Here is a 21,553-nt window from a genome sequence, read left to right as displayed (position 1 = left end):
CCTCTGATGGGGAGGCAGAATGGCTGATGTCAGAGGTAAATCGCTACTCGGAGGCATCCGGGTCTAAGATCAACCGGGATAAGTGTGAGAGTCTCTGGCTGGGAGGAGGAGATCCTGGTTTTGATCTCCCGGACACCCTTCCAGAACCCAAAGTCTCTGCAAAAGTTCTTGGCATCGAATTTGGCCAGGGGGATTACCCCAAACAAAATTGGGACAGCAGGCTAGAGATCGCCACTCAGAAGGTGAACCAATGAAAGGGTTGGTCTTTGACCCTAAGGGAAAGGGTAAACCTGATCAAAACTTACCTGCTCCCTTTGCTGATCTATCTGGGCAGTGTGTGCATCTTGCCAGAGCCTCTCTGGACTCGGGTCTACAGTTTGTTCTTTCAACTGTTATGGGGGAATAGACTGAACCTGGTCAAGAGGGAGGTTACTTACCGTACGAGGAGACTAGGAGGGTTGGGTATGGTCAACCCTGTGGTATTCCTTGTGAATACCTTCATTAAGATCAATATTGCAAACCTCTGGAAAGAGAGGGCTCCTCCGTGGGTATTCTCCTGTAAGGGATGGTTTCAGCCTTTCTTCCAGGAATGGGAGACAGGAGGGCAAGTGAAGGATCTCCGCACACCGCATGGACATCTCCCGGCTTACGCTACCGTGGTTCTGAAGGTAATTCGCCGGTGGGGTCTGGGAATGTGGGAGGTCAGGACTCTGCCAAGGAAGCTCCTTGACAAAAGGGTTCTGTTGACCCATTTTCAGAGGCCTCTGGCACTCAGGGATTGCCCAAGTCGGGATCTTGGGGTGGGTCTGCATCTTTTGAATTCTATCAGGATCCCCTCGAAGGTTTGGGACTTGGCTTGGCGCTGCTTCCATGGGAAACTGTGTGTGAGGGACAATCGGAAGTGTAGGAGCTCTGAGGACAGGAACTGTCCTCGGGAGCATTGTGGTACCATGCTTGAAAGCATGGACCACTTCCTGCTTCGTTGTCCCTTTAACACAGAGGTGTACAACAGGGTGGGCGCCTCCATTGGCTGGCCCCGGCTGGCCGGTCTCTCTTATGCGGAATGGGCCTATGGAGCATTCGGGGACCTGGGTGGTCGGGACCGCTGCACCTTATTTCTAGTTAGCGCAGTGGTTAGGTATCACACGTGGAACGCACGGTGCTTAGTATCGATGCAGCGGAAAATCCTCCCAGTGGACGATGTGTTTAGGACCATACTCGGTGACCTGGTGAAGGTGCGTTCTCTGGAGTATGAGAGACTGGGTACACGGAGGGCCGCTCTCCTCTGGAGGGGCTTTTCTTTTAGTGTGTCCTAGTCTGGTCATCTCCTCTCCTGGTGGTGGGCTGCTGCTGACACCATAGATTTTTGTTTTATTGATCAGTAGACAGTGATGTAGGGCTGCAGGCGCCGAACTTGGGCTTTGTCAGTTGTGGTTATTGTATTGTTTGTTTCTGTATATATTGTATATATGGGTTTGGGTGGAGGTGTTAGGTTGGGTGGAGGGAAAAGGGGGGAGGTGGGTTCATCTTGTGGGACACTGGTTATTTGGGGGGAAAACTGGCACTGCCTGATCTGTCCTATGGACGTTGGACTGAGGCATGAGGCGCAGGACCAGCTCTCAGGTCAGTGCCGGGGAGGGACTGGTGGGCTCGAGTGTGGGGGGTTTTGTTTTGTCTTGTATATATTTGTATAGTTAGTATTTATTTTATTTTATTTATTTAAAAAAAAAAAAAAAAAGAAAAAAAAGAATGTATATATTAGTTTGTATATAATTTGTCGGTTATTGTTTATTATATTGTTATTATTTGTTTGGTAACCGGACCAGATGTCATGGTGTAGGTAGTTATTATTGTGTGTATATGTATAATATGTGTGTGAGGAGAGAGGGAGCGGCTGGACCAGCAGAATAGTGAGTGCAGCTCTGGAGTATAATACAGGATGTAACTCAGGATCAGTAATGTAATGTATGTACACAGTGACTGCACTAGCAGAATAGTGAATGCAGCTCTGAAGTATAAAACTGGATGTAACTCAGGATCAGTAATGTAATGTATGTACACAGTGACTGCACCAGCAGAATAGTGAATGCAGCTCTGAAGTATAAAACTGGATGTAACTCAGGATCAGTAATGTAATGTATGTACACAGTGACTGCACCAGCAGAATAGTGAGTGCAGCTCTGGAGTATAATACAGGATGTAACTCCGGATCAGTAATGTAATGTATGTACACAGTGACTGCACCAGCAGAATAGTGAGTGCAGCTCTGGAGTATAATACAGGATGTAACTCAGGATCAGTAATGTAATGTATGTACACAGTGACTGCACTAGCAGAATAGTGAGTGCAGCTCTGGAGTATAATACAGGATGTAACTCAGGATCAGTAATGTAATGTATGTACACAGTGACTGCACCAGCAGAATAGTGAGTGCAGCTCTGGAGTATAATACAGGATGTAACTCCGGATCAGTAATGTATGTACACAGTGACTACACCAGCAGAATAGTGAGTGCAGCTCTGGAGTATAATAAAGGACATAACTCAGGATCAGTAATGTAATGTATGTACACAGTGACTGCACCAGCAGAATAGTGAGCGCAGCTCTGGAGTATAATACAGGATGTAACTCAGGATCAGTAATGTAATGTATATACACAGTGACTGCACCAGCAGAATAGTGAGTGCAGCTCTGGGGTATAATACAGGATGTAACTCAGGATCAGTAAAGTAATGTATATACACAGTGACTGCACCAGCAGAATAGTGAGTGCAGCTCTGGGGTATAATACAGGATGTAACTCAGGATCAGTAATGTAATGTATATACACAGTGACTGCACCAGCAGAATAGTGAGTGCAGCTCTGGAGTATAATACAGGATGTAACTCAGGATCAGTAATGTAATGTATATACACAGTGACTGCACCAGCAGAATAGTGAGTGCAGCTCTGGGGTATAATACAGGATGTAACTCAGGATCAGTAATGTAATGTAATGTACACAGTGACTGCACCAGCAGAATAGTGAGTGCAGCTCTGGAGTATAATACAGGATGTAACTCAGGATCAGTAATGTAATGTATATACACAGTGACTGCACTAGCAGAATAGTGAGTGCAGCTCTGGGGTATAATACAGGATGTAACTCAGGATCAGTAATGTAATGTATATACACAGTGACTGCACCAGCAGAATAGTGAGTGCAGCTCTGGAGTATAATACAGGATGTAACTCAGGATCAGTAATGTAATGTATATACACAGTGACTGCACCAGCAGAATAGTGAGTGCAGCTCTGGAGTATAATGCAGGATGTAACTCAGGATCAGTAATGTAATGTATATACACAGTGACTGCACCAGCAGAATAGTGAGTGCAGCTCTGGAGTATAATACAGGATGTAACTCAGGATCAGTAATGTAATGTATGTATACAGTGACTGCACCAGCAGAATAGTGAGTGCAGCTCTGGGGTATAATACAGGATGTAACTCAGGATCAGTAATGTAATGTATGTACACAGTGACTGCACCAGCAGAATAGGGAGTGCAGCTCTGAGGTATAATACAGGATGTAACTCAGGATCAGTAATGTAATGTATATACACAGTGACTGCACCAGCAGAATAGTGAGTGCAGCTCTGGAGTATAATACAGGATGTAACTCAGGATCAGTAATGTAATGTATATACACAGTGACTGCACCAGCAGAATAGTGAGTGCAGCTCTGGAGTATAATGCAGGATGTAACTCAGGATCAGTAATGTAATGTATATACACAGTGACTGCACCAGCAGAATAGTGAGTGCAGCTCTGGAGTATAATACAGGATGTAACTCAGGATCAGTAATGTAATGTATGTATACAGTGACTGCACCAGCAGAATAGTGAGTGCAGCTCTGGAGTATAATACAGGATGTAACTCAGGATCAGTAATGTAATGTATATACACAGTGACTGCACCAGGAGAATAGTGAGTGCAGCTCTGGGGTATAATACAGGATGTAACTCAGGATCAGTAATGTAACGTATATACACAGTGACTGCACTAGCAGAATAGTGAGTGCAGCTCTGGGGTATAATACAGGATGTAACTCAGGATCAGTAATGTAATGTATATACACAGTGACTGCACCAGCAGAATAGTGAGTGCAGCTCTGGAGTATAATACAGGATGTAACTCAGGATCAGTAATGTAATGTATATACACAGTGACTGCACCAGCAGAATAGTGAGTGCAGCTCTGGAGTATAATGCAGGATGTAACTCAGGATCAGTAATGTAATGTATATACACAGTGACTGCACCAGCAGAATAGTGAGTGCAGCTCTGGAGTATAATACAGGATGTAACTCAGGATCAGTAATGTAATGTATGTATACAGTGACTGCACCAGCAGAATAGTGAGTGCAGCTCTGGGGTATAATACAGGATGTAACTCAGGATCAGTAATGTAATGTATGTACACAGTGACTGCACCAGCAGAATAGGGAGTGCAGCTCTGAGGTATAATACAGGATGTAACTCAGGATCAGTAATGTAATGTATATACACAGTGACTGCACCAGCAGAATAGTGAGTGCAGCTCTGGAGTATAATACAGGATGTAACTCAGGATCAGTAATGTAATGTATATACACAGTGACTGCACCAGCAGAATAGTGAGTGCAGCTCTGGAGTATAATGCAGGATGTAACTCAGGATCAGTAATGTAATGTATATACACAGTGACTGCACCAGCAGAATAGTGAGTGCAGCTCTGGAGTATAATACAGGATGTAACTCAGGATCAGTAATGTAATGTATGTATACAGTGACTGCACCAGCAGAATAGTGAGTGCAGCTCTGGAGTATAATACAGGATGTAACTCAGGATCAGTAATGTAATGTATATACACAGTGACTGCACCAGGAGAATAGTGAGTGCAGCTCTGGGGTATAATACAGGATGTAACTCAGGATCAGTAATGTAATGTATATACACAGTGACTGCACCAGCAGAATAGTGAGTGCAGCTCTGGGGTATAATACAGGATGTAACTCAGGATCAGTAATGTAATGTATATACACAGTGACTGCACCAGCAGAATAGTGAGTGCAGCTCTGGAGTATAATACAGGATGTAACTCAGGATCAGTAATGTAATGTATATACACAGTGACTGCACCAGCAGAATAGTGAGTGCAGCTCTGGAGTATAATACAGGATGTAACTCAGGATCAGTAATGTAATGTATGTACACAGTGACTGCACCAGCAGAATAGTGAGTGCAGCTCTGGAGTATAATACAGGAGGTAACTCAGGATCAGTAATGTAATGTATGTACACAGTGACTGCACCAGCAGAATAGTGAGTGCAGCTCTGGAGTATAATACAGGATGGAAATCAGGATCAGTAATGTAATGAATGTACACAGTGACTGCACCAGCAGAATAGTGAGTGCAGCTCTGGAGTATAATACAGGATGTAACTCAGGATCAGTACAGGATCAGTAATGTAATGTATGTACACAGTGACTCCACCAGCAGAATAGTGAGTGCAGCTCTGGAGTATAATACAGGATGTAACTCAGGATCAGTAATGTAATGTATGTACACAGTGACTGCACCAGCAGAATAGTGAGTGCAGCTCTGGAGTATAATACAGGAGGTAACTCAGGATCAGTACAGGATCAGTAATGTAATGTATATACACAGTGACTGCACCAGCAGAATAGTGAGTGCAGCTCTGGGGTATAATACAGGATGTAACTCAGGATCAGTAATGTAATGTAATGTACACAGTGACTGCACCAGCAGAATAGTGAGTGCAGCTCTGGAGTTTACAACGAGACGCAATCACTCAGTGGCTGAAGGTGTATCGCGTGGCCTTCCTGTCATGTGACTCTTACGTCACACCCCGCCCCCTTTACGTTATGTTGCTGCTGTGCAGATCTCTGCTAGGAGTCTATAGAGGGAAAGCTTTGTATTCCGCCGCTCAGCTCACCAGCGCCACCTACCTACAGAGCTTCATACTGCACAATACCGAGGTGGTAACAGAGCACCTGACACCGGAAATTAAATTACTGCTGCTCACCCCACGTTGTAAATACTGGCACCTCCGCCCGGAGCACTGGCCCTATGGCGACCCCTACTGGGCGATATTCTGGCCGGGAGGACAGGCCCTGGCCAGGTAAGAAAGCATGGGGACTTATGGCTGATCTTGTCAGGATCACTCGCCCTCTTGTGGCTGTACTGCGGAATGACAGGAGATTTATGTATTATGTAGTATGGCTTAGCTGATGTTCTTTGCCGGCCTCTGGTGGCCATTTTCTAGAATAACACACGAGATTTTTGTGGCGCGCCATCTCGTGGCGGTTTAGTAAAATGACACTGAATTTTTTTTTTCCTAATTAAAATCCGCAACAGAAGTCAATTTCTAAGAGGAAATCTTCCACAGCGTGCGGATGAAATGACCCGCAGCATTTCTCCCCCCTGTTCACATACACATTTCTTTTCAGTCTGGCTTATTTCTGTCTATTCACAGGTTCTTCTTGGACAATCCGGACCTGGTAAGATGCAAACGTGTTTTGGATCTGGGAAGTGGTTGTGGGGCCGCATCCATCGCTGCGAAAATGGGAGGAGCCTCTTATGTCGCAGCCAATGATATTGACCCAGGTGAGGGGCGTAAAATCAGCGGTTAGATACTTCTGTACCTAAGTCATCAAGTACCTAAGTATCAGTAAAATGTATCCGGCCTCTTCTTTGGCGCAACTGCATTAACCCTTTCTTATTGGAGGTTTTTTTTCGCTTTACGGGGTCTCTCCCTTCTCTCCAGTCGCAGGAGCCGCCTTCGCTCTGAACTGCCAACTAAACGGCAGCGATAATTCCTCCTTCATCTCGGAGAACGTGATCGGTGAGGACGCGGGGCGCTGGGATCTGATCGCCCTGGGCGACATGTTTTACGACGAGCACTTGGCCGATTCTCTCCACCGCTGGCTCAGACGCTGTATGGTGCGGCACGGGACCACCGTACTGATCGGAGACCCCGGCCGAGGGCACTTCCTGGGGCACCCCATACAGAAACAGCTGTGGAGAATGGCGGAATATTCCCTACCGGAGTCCAGTAAGAAGGAGAACTACGGGCTGAGCACCAGCGCGGTGTGGAGATACGAGCCAGGAAGGGACCATCACTAATGGATGAGAGATTCCCCATCAAATCACATTTAAAGGAGCTGTCTGTGTAAAAACATTGCGGCTTTATTCCAAAAACAGCGCCTGACCCGTCTATACGTCGTGCATACAACCCCTGGCAAAAATGATGGAATCACCGGGCTCGGAGGATGTTCATTCAGATGTTTAATGTTGTTGAAAAAAAAGCAGATCACAGACATGGCACAAAACTAAAGTCATTTCAAATGCAAACTTTATGGCTTTAAGAAACACTAAAAGAAACCAAGAAAAAAATGTGGTACTCAGTAAGGGTAATTTTTTTCAGACCACGCAGAGGGAAAAAATTATGGAATCACTCAATTCTGAGGAAAAAATTATGGAATCATGAAAAACAAACACACAAAAGAACACTCCAATACATCACTAGTATTTTGTTGCACCACCTCTGGCTTTAATAACAGCTTGCAGTCTCTGAGGCATGGACTTAATGAGTGACAAACAGTACTCTTCATCAATCTGGCTTCAACTTTCTCTGATTGCTGTTGCCAGATCAGCTTTGCAGGTTGGAGCCTTGTCATGGACCATTTTCTTCAACTTCCACCAAACCTTTTCAATTGGCTTGAGATCCGGACTATTTGCAGGCCATGACATTGACCTTATGTGTCTTCTTTCAAGGAATGTTTTCACAGTTTTTGCTCTATGGCAGGATGCATTATCATCTTGAAAAATGATGTCATCATCCCCAAACATCCTTTCAATTGATGGGATAAGAAAACTGTCCAAAATATCAATGTAAACTTGGGCATTTATTGAAGATGTAATGACAGCCATCTCCCCAGTGCCTTTACCTGACATGCAGCCCCATATCATCAATGACTGTGGAAATTTGCATGTTCTCTTCATGCAGTCATCTTTATAAATCTCATTGGAACGGCACCAAACAAAAGTTCCAGCATCATCACCTTGCCCAATGCAGATTCGCGATTCAACACTGAATATGACTTTCGTCCAGTCATCCACAGTCCACGATTGCTTTTCCTTAGCCCATTGTAACCTTGTGTTTTTCTGTTTAGATGTTAATGATGGCTTATGTTTAGCTTTTCTGTATGTAAATCCCATTTCCTTTAGGCGGTTTCTTACAGTTCGGTCACAGACATTGACTCCAGTTTCCTCCGATTCGTTCCTCATTTGTTTTGTTGTGCATTTCCTGTTTTGGAGACATATTGCTTTAAGTTTCCGGTCTTGACGTTTTGATGTCTTCCTTGGTCTACCAGTATGTTTGCCTTTAACAACCTTCCCATGTTGTTTGTTTTTGGTGCAGATTTTAGACACAGCTGACTGTGAACAACCAACATCTTTTGCAACATTGCGTGATGATTTACCTTCTTTTAAGAGTTTGATAATCCTCTCCTTTGTTTCAATTGACATCTCTCGTGTTGGAGCCATGATTCATGTCAGTCCACTTGGTGCAACAGCTCTCCAAGGTGTGATCACTCCTTTTTAGATGCAGACTAACGAGCAGATCTAATTTGATGCAGGTGTTAGTTTTGGAAATGAAAATTTACAGGGTGATTCCATAATTTTTTCCTCAGAATTGAGTGATTCCATAATTTTTTCCCTCTGCTTGGTCTGAAAAAAATTACCCTTACTGAGTACCACATTTTTAATCTTGATTTCTTTTAGTGTTTCTTAGAACCATAAAGTTGCCATTTGAAATGACTTTAGTTTTGTGCCATGTCTGTGATCTGCTTTTTTTCAACAACATTAAACAACTGAATGAACATCCTCCGAGCACGGTGATTCCATAATTTTTGCCAGGGGTTGTAGTATTGCATCCCGGCCTCATTCATTTGACAATGTATGGTCACTGTTTTTCTATTCTTGGAGAATCCCTTTAAGTCCCTCCCAGAAAAGTGTGCTCCACCTTCCTGACTTCTTCGAGGAATGTTGATTGGCTGAGAGGAGGAGCAGAGGTAAAATACTTTACCGCTCTCCTGATTTGTAATGTAATTAGGGTATGTGGACTTTCACAATCTAAAATAAAATAAGTAAAATCTTTGGAGATTGTCTTGCTTAAAACCTTTTTTTTTTGTCTACAGCCCCTATGCTGTCTTATGTGTTTCCATGGTTACAGAATAAAAATAAACCTTGTGTAGTTGGATTCTGAAGTTACCCTCCTTAGCTCCCCGACTTTTTGCTAAGATACATATGGCAGGTTCTGAATGTGTCTGCAGTGTAGCGTCACTTGTGACCTGAAGCTGCCAGCAGGTGGAGCACTGGAGACTGTGAATGATGGCTGGCAGCTCCACTGGCGGAGGCGACGGACAGGAGGCTGGCGCTCTGCTGGGGGAGGTGACGGGAGGCTGGCGCTCTGCTGGGGGAGGGGACGAGAGGCTGGCGCTCTACTGGGGGGGCAATCGTAGACTAGCGCTCTGCTGGGGGAGGCAATGAGAGGCTGGTGCTCTGCTGGGCAAGAAGACTGGAGGCTGGTGCTCTGCTGCAGCTGTAACAGTAGGCTGGCGCTCTGCTGGGCAAGAAGACTGGAGGCTGGCGCTCTGCTGAGGGAGGTGACGGGAGGCTGGCGCTCTGCTGGGGGAGGGGACAAGAGGCTGGCGCTCTACTGGGGGGGCAATCGTAGACTAGCGCTCTGCTGGGGGAGGCAATGAGAGGCTGGTGCTCTGCTGCAGCTGTAACAGTAGGCTGGCGCTCTGCTGGGCAAGAAGACTGGAGGCTGGTGCTCTGCTGCAGCTGTAACAGTAGGCTGGCGCTCTGCTGGGCAAGAAGACTGGAGGCTGGCGCTCTGCTGAGGGAGGGGACGGGAGGCTGGCGCTCTACTGGGGGGGCAATCGTAGACTAGCGCTCTTCTGGGAGAGGCAATGAGAGGCTGGTGCTCTGCTGGGCAAGAAGACTGGAGGCTGGCGCTCTGCTGAGGGAGGGGATGGGAGGCTGGCGCACTACTGGGGGGGGCAATCGTAGACTAGCGCTCTTCTGGGAGAGGCAATGAGAGGCTGGTGCTCTGCTGCAGCTGTAACAGGAGGCTGGCGCTCTGCTGGTGGAGTTGATGGGAAGCTGACACTCTGCTAGTGATGGGAGGCTGGCGCTCTGAAGGCGGGGTCTTTGAGAGGCTGGCACTCTGTTGGCGGAGTCGTCGACAGACTGGCGCTGTGCTGGTGGGGGCATCGAGAGGCTGGTGGAGGCGCCGAGAGGCTGGTGGTCTGCTGGCCGGGGCATCGAGAGGCTGGCGGTCTTCTGGCGGAGGCGCCGAGAGGCTGGTGCTCCGCTGGCGGAGGCGCTGAGAGGCCGGCGCTCTGCTGGCCGGGGCATGGAGAGGCTGGAGCTCTGCTGGCGGAGGAGTCGAGAGGCTGGCGCTCTGCTGGCGGAGGCGTCGAGAGGCTGGCGATCTGCTGACGGAGGCGTCGAGAAGTTGGCGCTCTGCTGACGGAGGCGTCGAGAGGTTGGCGATCTGCTGACGGAGGCGTCGAGAGGTTGGCGCTCTGCTGACGGAGGCGTCGAGAGGTTGGCGCTCTGCTGACGGAGGCGTCGAGAGGTTGGCGCTCTGCTGACGGAGGCGTCGAGAGGTTGGCGCTCTGCTGACGGAGGCGTCGAGAGGTTGGCGCGCTGCTGACGGAGGCATCGAGAGGTTGACCCCCTGCTGGCGGCCTTGACACACTGCTGTAATATGTCTATAGTATTTATGACATTAATTTGAACCAAACAAAACTAACTTTATTTATAGTACAATGGAGAGACACAGAAGCAGCAGAGCACAGACCAATAGAATATAAACCAGTACAAAACAGAAAAGTGCAACTTTTGGTATTTTTTTCTCTCTAAGATGTCACCTGCAACTCGAACTCTTATGACCAAATCCGCCCAACTTCTCCTGAAATCTTCTTCTTCTCATGGACTGAAGGGCAAAGACATCAAAGATACAATTCTCCCAGCCAGCAGCAACCACTAGGGGGAGCTGACTGTATACAACTCTCATTGAGCTCAATATTAGCCTGATGTGTAGTGAGCTCCCTCTAGTGTTGGCTGCAGGCAGCGAAAATATTATCATTTCCCTCTATGTCTACGCTGAGGGTTTGTTGCTCTGTATCAGAAAATAAGGAGCCTTAGCCTCTATGAAGATATTAGGAAATGAATCGACACAGAATATTTGACCTAATAACGAAATTCTGGTAGAAACAGAAACTGGGGAATATTTGTCTTTTTTTTTGGGGGGGGGGGGGTGTTTTGGGCCCCTCATGCTGCGTTTAGTTCCCCAGGATGGTCGTAACATCGGGAATGTGCCGATCATGTGGTGGTCCCAAGAGCTGACGCTCCACTATACAGTCCACGTCACCTGACTCAGTTTTTTCGATCTCAGCAGCTGTTCTATGGCGATGGCCGAACGATCTGGAGGGGGGGGGGGGGGGCGACAAAAAAATAAATAAATATAAGACATTAAAATTATGTGAAGTCATAGAAATGCAGACGTCTGGGAAAGCGGAGTGATGCTTTCCCAGCTGACCTGTTGCGCCTCATTCGTGTCTCTAGGGGTTAAGCCTCAGTCTCCTCTCCCGAGTCCTTGGTTCCCACGCTCTCCGGAGACGACAACGTTCTTCTAATGTTCTTTTTTTTCTAGAACAAGGGAGAAACTCCTACTCATATTTTCCTATCCTGTTGCCACCAGATGTTGTGCAGTTCCTTCGCATCATGTGCTGTTTTTCAGGACATAGAGTCTAGGGGGCGATGTTCCCTTAATTTACGGTCAATAGTCCATATGAGGTTGTGTTTTTTTGCGGGCAAGTCTTTATTGTTCGACCACCACAACCACTTTGTTTACCAGACCAATTCCATTCCCCAATAACCTTCCTCTCCAACATCACTGAAGGAGACCGCACTCCGTCTCCTTTCCAAATCACACCTCACCACCTGTGCACTCGACCCCATCCCACCCCACCTCCTCCCCAACCTCACTACCACACTTATTCCAAACTCCTTGAGCAGCATGTCCATGTTAAACTTTCCTCACACTTCTCATCTAACTCTCTCTTCGACAACCTACAATCTGGTTTCCTCCCCCACCATTCCACCGAAACTGCCCTGACCAATTTTACTAACAACTTACTTACAGCCAAAGCTAACAGACAAATCTCTATACTCCTCCTTCTAGACCTGTCCTCTGCCTTTGACACAGTTGACCACTGCCTGCTACTACAGATCCTCTCTTCCTCTGGTGTCACAGACCTTGCCCTATCCTGGATCTCCTCATACCTTTCCAACCGCACATTTAGCGTCTCCCACTCCCACGCTACCTCCTCACCCCGCCCCCTCTATGTTGGAGTCCCTCAAGGCTCTGTCCTAGGGCCTCTACTCTTCTCCATCTATGTACTTGGCCTGGAACAACTCATAAAGTCCCATGGCTTCCGGTACCACCTATACGCTGATGACACCCAGATCTACCTCTCAGGCCAGATGTCACCTGTCTAGAATCCCAGAGTGTCCATCAGCCATATCCTCCTTCTTCTCCTCTCGCTTCCTCAAACTCAATATGGACAAAACTGAACTCATCATCTTTCCTCCTTCTCATGTATCTTCCCTACCTGACCTATCTATCACAATAAATTACATCACACTTTCCGCTGTACCGACAATCTGCTGCCTCGGAGTAACCCTTGACTCTGCCCTGTCCTTCAAACCCCACATCCAAGCTCTCGCCTCCTCCTGCCGCCTCCAGCTCAAAAATATTTCCAGAATCCATCCTTCCCCCAATCTACTAAACTGCTTGTGCATGCCCTCATCATCTCCTGCCTGGACTACTGCAACATCCCTGCTAACACTCTCGCACCTCTCCAGTCCGTCCTTAACTCAGCTGCCCGACTAGCTCTCTCCTCGCTACTCCTCCACTTCCCCCTTTGCAAATCTCTTCACTGGCTCCCTACTGACCTACAAAGCCGTCCATAATCTGTCTCCTCCGTACATCTCCGAACTAATCTCCTGATATTTTCCCTCACGTAATCTCCGGTCCTCCCAAGACCTCCTTCTCCACTTATTCGTTCCTCACCCAATTGCCTCCAAGACTTCTCCAGAATATCCCCCATCCTCTTGAATTCTGTCCCTCAACATGTGCGATTATCCTCCACATTCAGATTCTTCAGACAGAACCTGAAAACCCATCTCTTCAAGAAAGCCTACAGTCCGCTATGACCTTGCTGCCACCTAACCACCACCAGAGCCGCCTCCTCACCACGAGCGGAGCCGCCTCCTCACCACCAGCAGAGCCGCCTCCTCACCACCAGCAGAGCCGCCTCCTCACCACCAGCAGAGCCGCCTCCTCACTACCAGCAGAGCCGCCTCCTCACTACCAGCAGAGCCGCCTCCTCACCACCAGCAGAGCCGCCTCCTCACCACCAGCGGAGCCGCCTCCTCACCACCACCGGAGATGCCTCCTCACCACCACCGGAGCTGACGCCTCACCACCACCGGAGCCGCCTCCTCACCACCACCGGAGCTGCCGCCTCACCACCACCAGAGCTGCTGCAACCCCCCAACCTACTGTCTCCTCCCCATTCCTGTAGAATGTAAGCCCGCAAGGGCAGGGTCCTCTTCCCTCTGTACCAATCGTCTATCATTGTTAGTTTGTTTACTGTATTTGGTATGTAACCCCTTCCTATGTACAGCGCCATGGAATCAATGGCGCTATATAAATAAATAATAATAATAATTTGACGCAGTTCACTTTTGTTTTTCACAAACGTAAAAAAATTTCAACAGCGGCAAAATTCTAAAAAACCCCCCCAAAGATGCAATTCAGATGTAGTTTTTAGCGTTTTCTTTTTCACAATATTCAATGCCCCTTTTAACCGGAGTCTCCAGGTCGTTACGATCGCGGCGATTCCACATTTATAATGGTTCTTTTTTATTATTATTTTAATAGCGGAAAAAAAAAGCAAAAAAAAAAATAAAATAAATAAATTTAGAAATATCTAAAAAAAAAAACAATTAAAAATTGGTTTAATTAACTTTTATGTTTTTCCGTAGACAACGCTGTGTGATGTTTTTCTTTTTTTTTGCAGTTTTATGGGTCCTCCATTTTTTGCAGTAATTCTGGATTTTTACATTTTTTGGGGGGGGGGCTTTATGCCTTTTTTTGTCATTTTTTTTTTTTATAGATTGGATTTTGTGGACACTCAATTATTTTTAAAAACTTTTAAGTGTCGCCCTCTTACTTCACGTCGCACAGAACATCTGTAATGTCGTCTGACCTGTGGTTTGTGGGCATCCGTGAAAGAGCAGGATGTCGATATTGGGGCAGCAAGTGAGAATGGCCTCCACCGCGTCATCCGTCACGTGCGTGCAGCGATCGATGTGGATTTCCTGCGGGTAGTAATGGAAGGCTTTCAGAAAGGGCGCCACACCCTGACCGTGGGTTACGTCTGGTATTGCAACTCGGCTACATTTAAGAGAACGGGACTGAAAATGGTCACTAGGTGAAGCACGGAGTGGCGAAACATTTAGAGAATGCTGAAAATGGTCACTAGGTGAAACACGGAGTGGCGAAACATTTAGAGAATGCTGAAAATGGTCACTAGGTGAAGCACGGAGTGGCGAAACATTTAGAGAATGCTGAAAATGGTCACTAGGTGAAACACGGAGTGGCGAAACATTTAGAGAATGCTGAAAATGGTCACTAGGTGAAGCACGGAGTGGCGAAATGTTTTGATGTGCTGAAGATGGCCACTAGGTGAAGCACACAGTGGCGAAACATTTCGATATATGAAAACTAAGCTTCATTTTTATAAAACTGGACTGAGCATTCCCACAAATGTTATGATCAGGGGTCAGAACTCCCTTTGGACGTAACCATACCTTTAAATTCTGTGAACACCTGCCGGTCACAAGAGTGATTATGCCGCCATCGGTCACCTGCAGGGGGCAGTAATGACATCATGGTCATGGGTCCCCTCTGTTGTGGGTGTAACAGGCCGCGGCGGCTCTTACCTTTGTAGCGGACAGGTCCACGCTGTGCAGCAGAGGAGAGTTCACGCTCAGCGCCCGCAGGGACGCGTCGCTGACCATGATGCAGCCGCTCAGATTAATGATCTGCAGCAGCGGGCAATTCAGCGACAGCGCTAGGACGCCGACGTCGGTCAGATTGCGACATTTTTTAAGGGTGACTTCGTGGAGGTACGGACAGGACTGGGCGACAGCTGTGATTCCTGAAGGGAGAGAAGTGACCACATTATATCCGCCATGTGCAGAGAGAAATCCAAAAATGTCACCACTAGGGGGAGCTTCACCCTCAGAAGTGATGGTGGCCCTCTCCTCTCCTTTGCTGGCGTTCAGGTTGATTTTCTTGAGTTGTCGGCAGCGGGATATGAACTGCAGAGCTTTGTCGGACACGTCACAGTCGCGGAGGTCGAGTTTTTTTACGGAGGGGTGCAGGACCTGGAAAATAAAACCCGAGTCTCAGGTCAGGGGGTGGAGAGAAGGACATGACTCCATTCACTGCAGTACCAGTCATGGCCTGAGCACATCTGTGGCGCTGTTCCTAGTAGAAAGTAGTCATGTTTTCCTGTTCCTGTATAACCCCTTTAAGTTAAGGTCATCGATCTATATTGATCGGCCATATCACCAGATCACTATGGGCCACGTTCACATGAGGGGGCTCTGAACCACCATCTCTTACGTCAGCCAGAATGGCTGTCTCTTTCTGTTTATAGTGGGGTACGGCCATGTAAGATGTCAATATGAAGGGAGGATAATAATGAAGGGTAAAAATAAAAAGGATGGGGCATGCTGAATTTTAACATGCCCCATCCTTTTGCTCTCTTTGGGGTTAATCCTCTGCCACAGGTGATGTGCCATGGGAGACCTTCTCTTTAAGTTGTAAGAACCCTGATGGCAGTTTTGGGACTTTCTTACCCATCCGATGTTGGAGTCGGTGAGAAGTCCCTGGGCGCACAGAAGTGTTATCAGCTTGTCCTTCAGGTGCGGGGGCAGAGGCTCCAGATCGGACGACTCGTACCGGGAGAGGCTTTTTGACAAAAAGATGAGGCACCTGTAGACAGAGAACACACAGAGATCAACGGATCCATGATTAGGAAAACATGGCTGCTGTCAGAAACAGCGCCACCCCCTGAACATGGGTTGTGTCTGGTATCGCAGCCCAATCCCTATTGAAGTCAATGGAGCTGAGCTGCAATACTAAGCACAGATGGCGCGGTTATAAAAAGCAGTCATGTTTCTCTAGTCTTGGACAACCCCGGGGGCCTCAGGCGGGTCTGTAACAGGGGTGGATGCAGGGCTGCGGGGAGACTGTATCTATAGGGGGCCTGGTCTAGGGTCTGTATATACTGATGAGCAAGGTCGGTGACTTTGGTGTTGGAGTCTTTGTTTTTAGGGGGTCTGGTATAAGTATTTATGGACAGGTTTGGTTTAGGGTCTGTATCTATGTATTAGTCTGCATTAGTTTTGAGTCTGTATCTATGTATTGGTCTGCATTAGTTTTGAGTCTGTATCTATGTATTGGTCTGCATTAGTTTAGGGTCTGTATATTGGTCTGCAATAATTTAGGGGGCCTGGTCCGAAGGCAGTAATTTTTTGCGTGTATTTGTTTAGGGGTCTGTATATAGAGCTGTTGTCGGGGTCTCTATTAGTTTAGGTGGTCTGGGAGAATCCGTATTTATGGATTCGTGTTAGATTAAGGGGTCTGTATTTATTTAGGGGGTCTAGTATGGGATGTGTATTAGTTTAGGGGGTCTGGTCTGGGGGCTATACTTGTTTAGGCGGCTGTGTTTACAGCTTTTATCTGGGGTGTCTTAGCTTTGGGAGTCTGGGATAATCTGAATTTATTTATGGGTTCATATTAGTTTAGGAGTCTGTATTTATTCAGGGGGTCTAGTCTAGTCTGTATTGGTCTAATGGGGTTGGTCTGGGGTCTAAAATAGTTTTGGGAGTTTCTATTTTCTTTTTTCTGGGGTAAGTTTTGGTGCTATGGAAGAATTGTATTTATTTATGGGTCTGTATTCGTTTAGGGGGATCAGTATTAACTATGGGGGCTGGTGTGCATTAGTTTAGAGGGTCTGAGCTGGGTTTGTATTAGGGTCTGGTCTTGGGTCTCTATTAGTTTGGGGGGGGGGTCTGTATTATTTAGGGGGACGGGTCTGGGTGGGTCTGTATTACTTTAGGGCGTCTCTATTAGTTTAAGGGGTCAGTATTAGTATAGAGGGTCTTGTCTGGAGTCTGTATTAGTATAGAGGGACTGTATTAGTTTAGGGGTGTCTGGTCTGGGGTCTGTATTAGTATGGAGGGTCTGGTCTGGGGTCTGTATTAGTATAGAGGGTCTGAGGTCTGTATTAGTATTGAGGGTCTGGTCTGGAGTCTGTATTAGTATAGAGGGTCTGGTCTGGGGTCTGTATTAGTATAGAGAGTCTGGTCTGGGGTCAGTATTAGTATAGAGGGTCTGGTCTGGGGTCTGTATTAGTATAGAGGGTCTTGTCTGGAGTCTGTATTAGTACAGTATATAGGGTCTGGTCTGGGGTCTGTATTAGTATAGAAGGTCTGGTCTGGGGTTTGTATTAGTATAGAGGGTCTGTATTAGTTTAGGGAGTCTCTATTAGTTTAAGGGGTCTGTATTAGTTTTGGGGGTCTGGTCTGGGGTCTGTATTAGTTTTGGGGGTCTGGTCTGGGGTCTGTATTAGCTTTGGGGGTCTGTATTAGTTTAGGGGGTCTGGTCTGGGGTCAGTATTAGTTTAGGGGGTCTGGTCTGGAGTCTGTATTAGTATAGATGGTCTGATTTGGGGTCTGTATTAGTTTAGGGGGTCTGGTCTGGGGCCTGTATTAGTTTATGGGGTCTGGTCTGGGGTCTGTATTAGTATAGAGGGTCTGGTTTGGAGTCTGTATTAGTATATACTGTAGGGTCTGGTGTCTGTATTAGTATAGAGGGTCTGTATTACTATAGAGGGTCTGGGGGTCTGTATTACTATAGAGAGTCTGGTCTGGGGTCTGTATTAGTATAAAGGGTCTGGTCTGGGGTCTGGATTAGTACAGCGGGTCTGGTCTGGGGTCTGTATTAGTACAGAGGGTCTAGTCTGGGGTCTGTATTAGTATAGAGGGTCTAGTCTGGGGTCTGTATTAGCATAGAGGGTCTAGTCTGGGGTCTGTATTAGCATAGAGGGTCTAGTCTGGGGTCTGTATTAGTGTAGAGGGTCTGGTTTGGGGTCTGTATTAGTGTACAGGGTCTGGTCTGGGGTCTGTATTAGTGTAGAGGGTCTGGAGTCTGTATTAGTACAGAGAGTCTGGTCTGGAGTCTGTATTAGTACAGAGAGTCTGGTCTGGGGTCTGTATTAGTACAGAGGGTCTGGTCTGGGGTTTGTATTAGTACAGAGGGTCTGGTCAGGGGTCTGTATTAGTATAGAGGGTCTGGTCTGGAGTTTGTATTAGTATAGAGGGTCTGGTGTCTGTATTAGTATAGAGGGTTTGGTCTGGGGTCTGTATTAGTATAGAGGGTCTGGTCTGGGGTCTGTATTAGTATAGAGGGTTTGGTCTGGGGTCTGTATTAGTATAGAGAGTCTGGTCTGGGGTCTGTATTAGTATAGAGGGTCAGGTCTGGGGTCTGTATTAGTATAGAGGGTCTGGAGTCTGTATTAGTATAGAGAGTCTGGTCTGGGGTCTGTATTAGTACAGAGGGTCTGGTCTGGGGTCTGTATTAGTATAGAGGGTCTGGAGTCTGTATTAGTATAGAGGGTCTGGTCTGGGGTCTCTATTAGTATAGAGGGTCTGGTCTGGGGTCTGTATTAGTACAGAGGTTCTGGTCTGGGGTTTGTATTAGTATAGAGGGTTTGGTCTGGGGTCTGTATTAGTATAGAGGGTTTAGTCTGGGGTCTGTATTAGTATAGAGGGTCTAGTCTGGGGTCTGTATTAGTATAGAGGGTCTAGTCTGGGGTCTGTATTAGTACAGAGGGTCTGGTCTGGGGTCTGTATTAGTACAGAGGGTCTGGTCTGGGGTCTGTATTAGTACAGAGGGTCTGGTCTGGGGTCCGTATTAGTATAGAAGGTCTGGTCTGGGGGTCTGTATTAGTATAGAGGGTCTTGTCTGGGGTCTGTATTAGTATAGAGGGTCTGGTCTGGGGTCTGTATTAGTATAGAGGGTCTGGTCTGGGGTCTGTATTAGTATAGAGGGTCTGGTCTGGGGTCTGTATTAGTATAGAGGGTCTGGTCTTGGGTCTGTATTAGTATAGAGGGTCTGGAGTCTGTATTAGTATAGAGGGTCTGGTCTAGGGTCTGTATTAGTATAGAGGGTCTGGAGTCTGTATTAGTATAGAGCGTCTGGTCTGGGGTCTGTATTAGTACAGAGGGTCTAGTCTGGGGTCTGTATTAGTATAGAGGGTCTGGAGTCTGTATTAGTATAGAAGGTCTGGTCTGGGGGTCTGTATTAGTATAGAGGGTCTGGTCTGGGGTCTGTATTAATATAGAGGGTCCGTTTTGTGGTCTGTATTAGTATATGGGGTCTGGTCTGGGGTCTGTATTAGTATAGAGGGTCTGGTCTGGGGTCTGTATTAGTATAGAGGGTCTGGAGTCTGTATTAGTATAGAGGGTCTGGAGTCTGTATTAGTATAGAGGGTCTGGTCTGGGGTCTGTATTAGTATAGAGGGTCTGGTCTAGGGTCTGTATTAGTATAGAGGGTCTGGAGTCTGTATTAGTATAGAGAGTCTGGTCTGGGGTCTGTATTAGTACAGAGGGTCTAGTCTGGGGTCTGTATTAGTATAGAGGGTCTGGAGTCTGTATTAGTATAGAAGGTCTGGTCTGGGGGTCTGTATTAGTATAGAGGGTCTGGTCTGGGGTCTGTATTAGTATAGAGGGTCCGTTTTGTGGTCTGTATTAGTATATGGGGTCTGGTCTGGGGTCTGTATTAGTATAGAGGGTCTGGTCTGGGGTCTCTATGCATTTTGGGATGTAATTTGCAGTCCAAGAGCCAAAGCCGGGGCTTGTGTCCTATATCATTGTGTGACGTGCTGCTTTTTGTTCCCTCTTCAGCATAAATCCCAAATTGCGGTAGCTGGACCACCAGGGACCCCAATACAGCACACACTCTTTGACGCCCATAGCAACCAATCATAGCGCAACTTTAAATTTTCAAGACCATTAGAAGAAAAGAAAGCTGCGCTGTGATTGGTTGCTATGGGCAACAAGAGCAGTTAAAAAAACAGCTTTCCCACTGTGACTGTTTCAATTAACTTTATTGACACCAAAAGGCAGAACATGTGCACAGGAGATGGTTGTAAATATAAACACACCCCTCCTTCCCCTGTAACCCTCGCTAACAGATATCGGGAACATGAGGTACAGAACCCTCCTCCCCCGGTCCATAAGTGACATCCCAGGGCCGCCTTACCTGTCTAATAAAGGGTTAACCTGGCGGCAGCTCATGGTCAACACCAAACTGTCAGCTTCCCAGTCAGGAACCGTCTAACAAGAGCCCAGGCAGCTACAAGACGTATCACACCGGCTCCTTCTGCCCCATGATAAAATGGTGAGCAGTTTAAATAAAACAGTTGGCAGTTTGTAGACGATCCCTTAGGTGAAGTGGATTCTGGGAATTGTAGTTTTCTTCTGATGCGAGCTAAACGCTCCCTCTAGCGGCGCATGGTGGAGTTGCAGGCTAAGGATTTTTTTTTTATTATAACTAACGCATCGGGTATTCTAGAATATGTATGCGGCCGACCGGGCGCAATCAGCAGAGCACGGTTTAAATTTGGCGCCAAAATCGCTTATTGGTCGAGGCCGGCAACCGTGACCAATCAGCAAAGCGGTGTTAAAATTTTGCGCCTATATCGCAGATTGGTCACGGCCGGCGGTCGCGACTAATCAGCAGAGCGGGGTTTAAATTTGGTGCCAATAATGCTGATTGGTCGCGGCCAGCGAACGCGACCAATCAGCAGAGCGGTGTTTAAATTTGGCGTCAATATGGCTGATTGGTAGCTGCCGGCCACCGCGACAAATCAGTAAAGCGGTGTTTAAATTTGGCGCCAATAATGCTGATTAGTCGCGGCTGGCCACCGCGACCAATCAGCAGAGCGGTGTTTAAATTTGGTGCCAATATCGCTGATTGGTCACGGCCGGTAGTTGCGACTAATCAGCAGAGCATTGTTTAAATTTGGCGCCAATACTGCTGATTGGTCGCGACCGGCGACCGCAACCAATCAGCAGAGCGGGGTTTAAATTTGGCGCCAATACTGCTGATTGGTCGCGGCCGGCGACCGCGACCAATCAGCAGAGCGTTGTTTAAATTTGGCACCAAAATTGCTGATTGGTCGCGGCCGGCCACCGCGACCAATCAGCAGAACGGGGTTTAAATTTGGCGCCAATAATGCTAATTGGTCGTGGCCGGCGACGGCAACCAATCAGCAGAGCGGGGA

The 21,553-nt window shown here is 47.1% G+C and overlaps 2 protein-coding genes across 3 annotated transcripts; one reads left to right on the top strand and one right to left on the bottom strand.

Moving 5' to 3' along the window:
• The first annotated feature begins 5,880 nt into the window (after nucleotides 1-5,880).
• Nucleotides 5,881-9,320, top strand: ETFBKMT (electron transfer flavoprotein subunit beta lysine methyltransferase). Its single transcript, XM_073650103.1, has 3 exons — nucleotides 5,881-6,168; nucleotides 6,523-6,653; nucleotides 6,814-9,320. The coding sequence occupies exons 1-3, from the start codon at nucleotides 5,912-5,914 to the stop codon at nucleotides 7,170-7,172; spliced, it is 747 nt and encodes a 248-aa protein (XP_073506204.1). The 5' UTR covers nucleotides 5,881-5,911; the 3' UTR covers nucleotides 7,173-9,320.
• Nucleotides 9,321-10,852: 1,532 nt separating this feature from the next.
• On the bottom strand, nucleotides 10,853-20,701 carry AMN1 (antagonist of mitotic exit network 1 homolog). Of its 2 annotated transcripts, XR_012250933.1 has the most exons (8): nucleotides 20,530-20,701; nucleotides 16,059-16,194; nucleotides 15,434-15,581; nucleotides 15,135-15,352; nucleotides 15,003-15,059; nucleotides 14,399-14,510; nucleotides 11,662-11,771; nucleotides 10,853-11,546 (listed from the first exon to the last, which is right to left on the bottom strand). XR_012250933.1 is itself a non-coding variant. In XM_073650102.1 (7 exons), exons 1-7 carry the CDS (start codon nucleotides 20,562-20,564, stop codon nucleotides 11,476-11,478), a joined length of 777 nt encoding a protein of 258 aa, XP_073506203.1. In that variant the 5' UTR covers nucleotides 20,565-20,700; the 3' UTR covers nucleotides 10,853-11,475. The 2 variants fall into 2 exon arrangements, 1 of the variants encoding a protein (XP_073506203.1); XM_073650102.1 differs by lacking the exon at nucleotides 11,662-11,771 and having other exon boundaries at nucleotides 20,530-20,700.
• Nucleotides 20,702-21,553: the final 852 nt, after the last annotated feature.

This window comes from Phyllobates terribilis, unplaced genomic scaffold (genome assembly GCF_046119375.1).
Source record: "Phyllobates terribilis strain yellow unplaced genomic scaffold, ASM4611937v1 Scaffold_10__3_contigs__length_209671492, whole genome shotgun sequence".
Taxonomy (NCBI): domain Eukaryota; kingdom Metazoa; phylum Chordata; class Amphibia; order Anura; family Dendrobatidae; genus Phyllobates; species Phyllobates terribilis.
Note: the sequence above shows the minus strand (reverse complement) of the source record. Positions and strands in the feature narration are given on the sequence as shown.

Excerpts from the sequence above, each read along its gene's own strand:
- ETFBKMT (XM_073650103.1), top strand. The coding sequence starts at position 5,912 with ATGTTGCTGCTGTGCAGATCTCTGCTAGGAGTCTATAGAGGGAAAGCT. Across the intron at positions 6,169-6,522 it reads GGAGGACAGGCCCTGGCCAG|GTTCTTCTTGGACAATCCGG; the intron begins GTAAGAAAGCAT and ends GTCTATTCACAG. Across the intron at positions 6,654-6,813 it reads AGCCAATGATATTGACCCAG|TCGCAGGAGCCGCCTTCGCT; the intron begins GTGAGGGGCGTA and ends CCTTCTCTCCAG.
- AMN1 (XM_073650102.1), bottom strand. The coding sequence starts at position 20,564 with ATGAGCTGCCGCCAGGTTAACCCTTTATTAGACAG. Across the intron at positions 16,195-20,529 it reads GTTAACCCTTTATTAGACAG|GTGCCTCATCTTTTTGTCAA; the intron begins GTAAGGCGGCCC and ends CTCTGTCTACAG. Across the intron at positions 15,582-16,058 it reads CCGACTCCAACATCGGATGG|GTCCTGCACCCCTCCGTAAA; the intron begins GTAAGAAAGTCC and ends TTTATTTTCCAG.